Source organism: Trachurus trachurus (assembly GCF_905171665.1).
Source record: "Trachurus trachurus genome assembly, chromosome: 8".
NCBI lineage: Eukaryota > Metazoa > Chordata > Actinopteri > Carangiformes > Carangidae > Trachurus > Trachurus trachurus.
Window position 1 is genome coordinate 17,569,193 of NC_139905.1, and position 9,655 is coordinate 17,578,847.

A 9,655-nucleotide genomic window follows, 5' to 3' on the forward strand; every position below is an offset into this window, starting at 1 on the left:
ATCTGAGCACACCGAAGGATGCAGCAGCAGCAGCAGCAGCAGCAGCAGCGCTTGGCACTTATTCAGATGAGATTTTGTGTGGCCCTCTTGAAACATATGCATTACAAGTGGGCGCATCAAACCAAGTGTATCAAACAGATTTTTGATGTTCGTTATTTATTTATTTATTTATTTTTTTGAAGTTTTCTTGGATTTGCTGAAATCTGTGACATGTTTTTAAATCCAAGTCAGTGCTGTTGGACATTTTAACCATGGGTAGCCTACTCCAACAATGATAATAATATCTGCAGTACCCAGAAGATGAGGGGGAGTCTAACATGTCAGTGCAGCCAGTTGCTGTGCTACTTACTTCATAGGCTTGAATAGTGCTTGTCCATAGTTCTGGAAAGTCATGATCAGCTTCAGCTGGGTGCCTCCTGATTTCATGGCTGGGAAGGAAAACAATGGAGATGTCAGATCATCGTCTAAACCATTTGAAACAAACACACACACACACTCACACACACACACACACACACACACACACACACACACACACACACACACACACACACACACACACACACACACACACACACACACACACACACACACACACACACACACACACACACACACACTCACATGCTCATAAACATAAATATGCACAGATACACTTATGCACATATGCACAGCTGTTCCCTTATTTGCCAATTTGGAGAATGCAATTTTGCATGAATGCGTAATAGAGCTATCACATCTGCTGACCAATTTGCCAGGCACTGTACAAATCAAAGTGCTGCTGTGGGTGCGACTGAGGGAAAAGCATCTGCTGAAAATGAATACACGACTGGTTCTGGGCTGGATGGAAGGATGCACATGGAAATGGACAATTTTTCAGAGCGTAACGGAGCGATTGAGACTTTGAGACAGATCTAAAATCCACAGTGAATGAATGAAAGTCCACTGAAAAATGCAATTCAGCAGCACTATAGTACTATTAGGGAGCATTTATTCCATGGCTTAACACACCAGACCTGATTCTGACCAGATGCTTCTGTGTGAGCCTCTGTGGATTCTAACACATTGTTGGAGATGTTACACACTCTGCGACCGCTTCCTCTCTCGCTCCCACGAACTGACCTCATGGAGCCAACTCTGGGACAGAGAGGAGCCAGAGCACATGTCTCTGACTATCACTCACGTCTCCAGGAGGCTGAGGGAGACTCACTTGCGAGCTTCCCGCCTCCATCCCACTCAGACAAAGGGATGGCAAGGCCCGTCTAAATGCCTTGTGTTTCTGTCATAATGGACAGGATTTTGGGGGGATTTGCCCATTTATTACAGCGCATTAACTTGAGCATATTACACAACACAGTGCTTCTGCCTAACCCCAATACCAACATAAGCCCCCTGTAGTGGACCCACTTGCTGGCTGAGTAGCTGGCTGCACTCTACCCCCTGCAAAGAGCTGCCTTTAGTGTTCATTGACTTCCTTGTTGTTTCTCTCAGAGCTCCCTCTCTCAGTTTGTTCCTCTGTTTTTTCTCTCCTCTTTTTCTGTTTGTATATGTCATCCTCTTACTCGTATTCTCTCTGTTATGCTCTGTCTGTCTCACTTAATCTTACTCACCGCTGGCAAGCCTTCCCATTTACTGTGACTCATTTTCAAAAGCTTTTGAATTTTACATACACTGTTGCACAAAGTACAACCTCCATCACCTCAGGTCAGTGCCTTGCCTTTACAAAAGAGGACGGATACTGGGTGAAATCAAAGCCACAGTGTACACTGAGAGTATTAGGCCTACACATGTGCCAGATTTGCTGAAGCCAGGTCAAGTAGATAGTGCCCCCCGGGAGTAATCTTTAAACTTGCTATAGCTATACATCAAGTCTAAAACCTTTGAGAGATTGCAAATAACTGGGCTGTGTTTTATGTAATGCTGTGACCTTGAACCCCTAAGCCACAATCCTTGAGGAGCTGACCTCAATTCACTTCCCTGTGATGGCCGTTTATGAAATTTTCTTTCTAATCGAAAAACTACAAAAGGTAATCCTCTGTGGAACCCCCCAGCCCCCACAGCAAAGCTCAGCTGATTGTTTCTGTGGATTGTTTCTGCGCTGACATGCAACAAAACATGAACAACAGCGATCTTCCAACAAGACGTACTTTTGATTCTCCCCTAAAGGCCATCTGTCTCAGTATCTGCGCCTCTGTTCATCAACCCATCTATCTCTCTGCTCTGCTTCTCCACAGATGAATCAATGTCCCTGTCTGTCTTTGCCTCTACACCTTCACGTTCGCTGGTCATTCACAAAAGCCCCGAGCCTCGTCCGCCCACCACCATCGAGATCCCCCCCCCCCCCCCCCCCCCCCCCCACCCCCCCCCCCTCCTGTGCTGCGATGATAAATCCATCCTGCTCTCACCTGAGCCGCCTCACGGTACTGTGCATTTGATTTATGAGTCCAGTGGAAGACTGAACAAAAGGCCACAGCCTGCCCCCCTCCTCGACAGAGAGACAGACACAGAGGGGGGGGGAAGAGAGGGAGGCAGAGAGAGAGAGAGAGAGAGAGAGAGAGAGAGAGAGAGAGAGAGAGAGAGAGAGAGGAGCATGGTTGCGGAGAAAATGCTGAACAGGGAAACTTTATAATGCTGTCTCTGTTTTGTAATTTTAGTGAGACAGATAAGTGGTAAGTGTGTGCACCAATTATGGGGCACAAAAACTGTAATGTATGCTTCCAGGCACACATACACAAACACACACAGACACACACACACACACCGTGCAGTGGGCTGTCACAGACAGTGTTTTTATAGGTGTGTCTGGGTACAGATTGATGGTTTATATACTAGGGAACAAAACACACACACAAACTACTAAAGTGCAGGCTGCGATGTGCAGTGTGAATGATGGTGAGCTGCCCGCCAGAGATGGAGGGACTAATAACAGCGCGGCAGTCGATACGGATAGCTAACACGCATCAGCAGAGAAGAACACGACAGCGAAAATAATATTCCTAACTATTTCAGTTAGCATTGTGGTTATGGTTATTAGTCACAGCTATTCATCTCCCAGTATTTTCACACAAAGACGAACTCCTCTTCTCAAAGATTTTGCCAACGTGGCATCAATATAATGAGCAGGTAAAACTAAAGTAAGGCACATTTAGTGTAGGGTGCATTATTCACAGAGTGATACAAAGTGCTGCTTCTGCACTGTGGTATATTTTTACTTTCTGCAGCCACAGTCTGATGTTTGGATGCTCAGGTTCACTCACTGATTTCATGGCTGCTTTAAAAGCAAAGTATTTGCAAAAATGACAGCAATGGATGTTTATGAAAGATTGCCATGTTTATTCAGACTTGATTTTTTTTCCTTTTATTTTGCCATTATAGTCATGTGGAAATATTTAGTATAAAGTTTCTTTTATTTTGCTTTAGGGGATTTTAACACTTAAATGACAATTATGACATTGCATGAAATCATAGCTTCAGTGGAAACAAAAACTTTTCAGGATGTCTTCACTAACAATTGAGTCATCCAGCAGCTCTGACGCACATCTTAACCAACATGAACACACTGTCACACACTCACACACCCATGTTATTTGATAAACATAGATTGTTAGGATCTATATCAAAGCATTAAGGGAGAAGGCTGCTAAACACAGATTTCTAACTAACACACAAAAGAGGAAGTGAAGGTTAAGAACCAGATGTGTGTGAATGTGGCATCACTCAACTGTGATTCATGGTGGATTCAGATCTCACACTATTGGTCTGAGCTATTACCAAAAGTATAAACACTCGTCTGTGCAGAATTAGGGTTGACCCACTGTATTTATTAACCTTCATCTCCCTCATCAACTCTCATCAATCAGTCAAACTGACAGTTGCACAGTTATGTGACTAAATGTGAAAATATTTATTGTATAACTGTTGTTAAACCTCCATCACATTAATGCTGACCAACACACAGATATTTCATAGAGAATCATTTGCTATTCAAATATTTTGGACTTAGAAGCCAAATGCTTGATGTAGGAATAAATCCTGCCTCGCACTGTATTGTTAAAAAACTATTGTTGAGGTTACTTTTTAAATTCAGTTTAAGGTTATGGTGACATCTTATAGACTCTTAAACCCCTTGCTTCTATCCACTACTGCTCTCAGTTTGATTAATGCTGAGGCCTGTAACACTCACCACTACATCCTGTATAAAGAGGCTGGTCCGTCGTCTCCCTCCAAGAGGCATGATTTGCATATGTATTTGTTTATGTAAAAATCTCTTACTGAAAATAGGTTTTCATAACTTACATCTATGTTAGTTTGGCCACTGGACTATACTAAACCTGAACTAAACACTGGCTCACAGTCCATGTCCCTTGGGTTCATACAGAGCTTAAAAGAACAGCTTTTGCTTTTTTTTTTTTTTTGCACCATCCACCTGCAACTCACTACAAAGCACTTTAAAAATGAATTCATTGGGACCTCTTGGTAATTTTAGATTCTTAATTTCTAACCTTTCGATTTGTGTTTGTACCTGTTACATAATTGATGTTCATCAGTACATTATTTATGAGTTGTATTTCTGTTAGATTTTTCTTTTTAATGTTTTTTAACTGGTATTATTTTTATCTACTCCAATAAAACAGTCAATCAATATGGGCCTGATACTCAGAATGACCAGTGCACATGATACCATGCGTCTTATCATTGCCCGTACTCCACACTCAGCCCACACACCTTGGTAGAAAAGCTCTATTTGACTGACTCACCCACGCTAGTGATCCTCTGTGTGACCAGGTCCTTCAGCAGGGCGTCCAGCACAGGACTGTGTCTGGCATACAGCTGGTAGCGATTGATCCCAATGTGAAAACGTAACCAGTTGGGGTACGACTCTGCTGTCACCTCTCCCGTTGGAGAGAATTCCTCGTCCTCTTCGTTCCCCTGTTCATTGTGCCTGAGGGAGGAGAGGAGAGGAGAGGAGAGGCGGTTTAACAAGAAGTTGTGGTGCAAGAAGATTCTTGTTAAGATTATCTTTAGTGTAGATGGGTACAGTATTTGTTGCAGTCTCTAGCTGTTTCAGCCTAAATAATGCTTAAGGAACTGGCAGGGACACTGCATCTTACTGTAATAACACACACACACACACACACACACACACACACACACACACACACACACACACACACACACACACACACACACACACACACACACACACACACACACACACACATTACTATGAATATGTGGTTAAAATGCAGCCACACTGAATACAGATGATCAAAGTACATTGACAAATCCAGCAGGATGGTAACTCATAAGTGTTGCGTGCTCAAATGGATAAAATGGCATGACAATAGAGATGACAGAGATGGGTGGATGCAGAAGATGGATGAGTGGACATTATACTGGAGGCAGAGAAGAGACAGAAACTGACAGGATGGATGGAAGAACCTGTCTGCCGGTAGATGAGATAGATAGATAGATAGATAGATAGATAGATAGATAGATAGATAGATAGATAGATAGATAGATAGATAGATAGATAGATCCAATTAAAATCATTAAGCAGCATTAAAATCTTAAAAGGCTGATGGAACAACTAACTTACATCCACTTTCCCATCACCATTCACATAATGTAGTGTCAGTCTGACTGTCACTGTCCCACTTGTAACCCTTCAAGTTGAACAGATTCCCATGCATCATCTTACCATCCTTGGTTCCCTGCTGCTCTTGGATAAAACCTGATGTCAGTGTTGACGTTAAACAAAGTGTCATCGTCCGTCAGGGGAGGAAGGTCAACCTTGTATAAGGGATGCTCAAACAGAGCAAACAGTCGGGAGACACCGTGGGCAGGCACGGTGCGACCCCCACTCGCGTCTCCGATGAGCTGCTTGTGGTCCTCCGCCTTCCCCGCGGACGCTCTCCTCCGCCCGAAGGAGTCCGCTCTGTCCCCGGCTGCCGTGATCTTCTCCAGGGAGTGGGACGTGAGGTTGGAGCTCGGCTCGTTGCTGAAATCCTGCAGGATTCTCAGCGTGTGCTTGTTAGGCCAGCCCGCTTCGGCCGCCGACCTGGCGCGCTGCTTCGCCCAGCCCTGCGTCTCCCCGCCCGGGTGATGAGCGCACTGACAGCCGCCGTCCCCGCTGTCCGCTCCCGCCGCTCGCTTCTCTAGTTTCGGTAACAAGTCTATCATGATGTGCATGGTGCACGCTACCAAAAACACCATGAGTATCAACACTCTGAATTTACGAAACAATATCATCTTTATCATGCTTTCTTTAACACAGTGTAAGCTTTAAGCGCAGCGCACCTTAGGGCGCCGACACCGATGTCCAATAACAGTGTTAATCGATGACAAAGCAGGGATGTTGGTTTGAGGATTTACTACGACCACTGCAAACATAATGCGTGTCAGCCTGTGTTAACAACTCCATGATGCGCTCCGTCTTTATTTATTACAATAGTCCCAATTCTTCCCAGACGGACAGGTGGACAGACCGACACATTGTGGGATCTGGATACTTCACTGGCAGCGGCTCAAAAAGTACTCTCCACGCATCGCATTGTTGGATTCAGAGTCTGAATAAATCGTTAAAGAAGTGACACGGGGGAGGTGGAGGTAGGAGAGGAGAGGAAAGCGGGGGGTCCTGTAAAAAGCACCGATATCAAACCTGCTTCCTTGTTCGGAGTGAGATGTCAAACGTCTTAACTGTCTATCAAGGGGGGGGGAAAGTAACGGCAGAGACTGATTCAGTCCATAAGAGCACAACCTCCCTGATGTATGGTTAAGGATGAATTTAGGACGAAAAAATATAATAGAGAAAATGAAATTCCACGTAAATTACAGGTGATCCGTGGCAGGGATGCTTGGCTGTCGTCCCGCTCCTCGCTGCTGCTGCTGCTGCGAGCCTCGTTGAAGTCGAATCGGGGACCGGCTTGGCAGGTGCAGGGATCCTGTTTGTCATTTGTCCTCTTAACACTGCCTTGTCTTCCTTCCAAGTGTTCATCCGTGGTGGGTGTGTTAAATATTATGATCGGAGCCCTCGGAGCCCAGCCTCGGTGTCGTCATGAGGAAGAGATTGGCTGCGTCTGCACATGCAAGTCGCACTAGTGACATGAAAGGCGAGAGCTTCAGGGGAGGAAAAAAGCTGTGGACGGAAAACCCTCCGAGGCTGCAACTCCGCTGAACGCAGCCAGGGGGCGTTGGCACAACCTGAAACACTATTCTGCAGGTACAATATATGATCTGAGAGACTGTGTGCGTGTGTGTGTGTGTGTGTGTATGACCTACCTATACACCACTCTTCAATAAGCCACTGGTGCTTCAAGTGGGCTCTGGGGGCTCTGATGGGTCCTCGAGGATGAGCCCAGGGGTCACCAGCACAATGAGGAATTCACTGTTATGTGCATGAGAGGTTTGTGGAATTACAGATGGCTAAACTGTACTTAATACCCTGCAGTGGAGACAGAAACAGAACTTTTACTAGAACAAAAGAGGCTGTCCGTCTGAGTCTAAACTGGGTTGTGGGAGCTTCATGTTCTAAAACAGCAACTATAGGCTACATCATCCTGAAAGTGTTACACATTGTGAAATAAGTGCCTCATGATGAGCTCATCAAACACATTTAACAGTGACAAACAGCAAATTGACACATCGATCTAACGGGCGAAGCTGGAATCAGGAAATATTTAAATGAATAAATCGCTACAGTAATTAAGTGACACCAAAAAAGTGACAATTGACTTGAATTGAATTGACAACTCCTTCTCACATCTTTAACACAACGCAGTCATAATAATAAATAGATGAATAAATAAGAGCGGCTTAGTAAAACAATTTGATAGCAAGCCAGTAAACACACTGCGGACCTGATTTTACGCTCAACACTAAGTCGACTTTTGCTGTTGCTCTTTTGTACTAATTTGTACTCTTTAAACATTACTAAAAAACACAAATGTAATGACAAAAAAGAGGAAATGCTAAATGGTTAATGGCCGTTTGTCTGATTACAATATCCACCACCACAATGGCTCATTTATACCTGTGCATTAATCACTCTATCTATCAAAATGTAAACAGACAATTTATGTCACATGTGGTAAATCCACCTGCACCTTTGTGCTTTTTGACATTTTGTCTTTTTTCTACTGTATACTGTATTTTTGACAGGTAGATGCTTGACTATACCAGCCACCTGTACACTTGGCCTGTCTGTGCTTGTTTGCAGAGAGCGGCAGTCTACAATTATATTTGGTGAGCTGGAGAGCCATAAGAATAACACTTACACAGAACAATCTTTGTGGAGACTTGAAAATCATAATAGGCCTACTCAACTAAAAACATCACAGTAGCAAAGTTGACCACGATCTGAATGAATCTGACACTAAAGTGACTGTTACATCACTCCAAGAGTGAGCGCTAATATGAAGAACATGCTTTAAAATATAACATTCAAATGCAAAACTTAACAGCAACACAGAGAGCAAATCAACACCAGTGCTAGACAACATACACTAGAGGAACAAAACAATTCAACATCATGGTAACTGACCTGCACCAACAATGAGGTAATAGATTAAATAGGAGTAACACACCACACAGTACCTACACTTTCTTATGGGTGTGTGTGTCTTTAACTTTAGCCAACTTTGTGGTTCATACTCATGCTGTGGCCTTAAACTTTATTTCAGACATTCACAGTTTAAAAAGTGTAACTTGATTTAGATCAAAAGGTTGTTTTTTTTGTGTGAGGTTATTTATCGTCCAGAAAACATTAATCCTCTTCCACGGACATTTAACAGTCGAAACACATCTAACCTGCTTTCTCACAGGCTATTTCTTCTATTTGCAGATAAAGTGCAACACACCTTTCATTTAAACTGCAGGGGGGCAGAACTCTAGCAGCAATTACTGTGTTCGGCACTCAGAGTTGGGCTGGACTAGATTTCTCAGAGACTTCACAGGATTAAATGAATTACACTCCGAGTGCCACAGTGTTCATTTAAACTGCTGATTGCAGGTCTTTTGACTGCCAGACAAAAATACACAAACACACACTCGGAAAATCTCTTTAACGGTTTTGTCACAAAGCAGACGGCAAACCGAGGCACACTCTGAGCTCGGCAGAATTACACAAAGTCATAAAATGAACAAATGACACACATTCCTTTGGTGTGTGTTTGATACACACAAGGTTTCACCAAGCGAGCGGGTTGGATTGGAAGAGCTTCACTTGGCTCCTGCCCCTCCTCCCAGAGGCCCCGAGTTGGAGTTCATGCCACTGCCAGATTTGTGCATCTAAATTAAACAGGATCTTAAAGCTAACAAGCAAACAAATTGTTCTCCCAAAGGCGAGCCTGCTGTCCCAGTTCATCCTGCGCTCCAAACAAAACAAATTGGCACATGCACGACACGTTTGAATCTGCTCATGCTAAAAAGGTATTCCACGAATTTAATCTTTTGCTACAGTTCAAAGAGTAAAAATAAAAAGGTTACCACATATGAAAAAATGTGTACATATTATTGTTGGAGCAGTCTGAGGCTGTGAGTGTGCTACAGTTGCTCTTGGCACACACAACGTCAGTACACAATGCCAGTAAGCACGGACCTAATCTACTGTACATCAGCTGTTGAGGGATTATTTGTAATTATTTGTGAGAAAAAA

The 9,655-nt window shown here is 43.7% G+C and overlaps 1 protein-coding gene across 1 annotated transcript in view; it reads right to left on the reverse strand.

Annotated features, from left to right (window-relative positions):
* fam20ca (FAM20C golgi associated secretory pathway kinase a) overlaps positions 1-7,115 on the reverse strand; it is a 49,754-nt gene extending 42,639 nt beyond the window's left edge. The window contains exons 1-3 of the mRNA XM_083977573.1: positions 5,702-7,115; positions 4,758-4,942; positions 350-428 (exon numbers count right to left, since the gene is read on the reverse strand). Coding sequence (XP_083833699.1) covers positions 350-428; positions 4,758-4,942; positions 5,702-6,261 — 824 coding nt within the window. The 5' untranslated portion in view covers positions 6,262-7,115. The remainder of the gene's footprint in view (positions 1-349; positions 429-4,757; positions 4,943-5,701) is intronic.
* Positions 7,116-9,655: the final 2,540 nt, after the last annotated feature.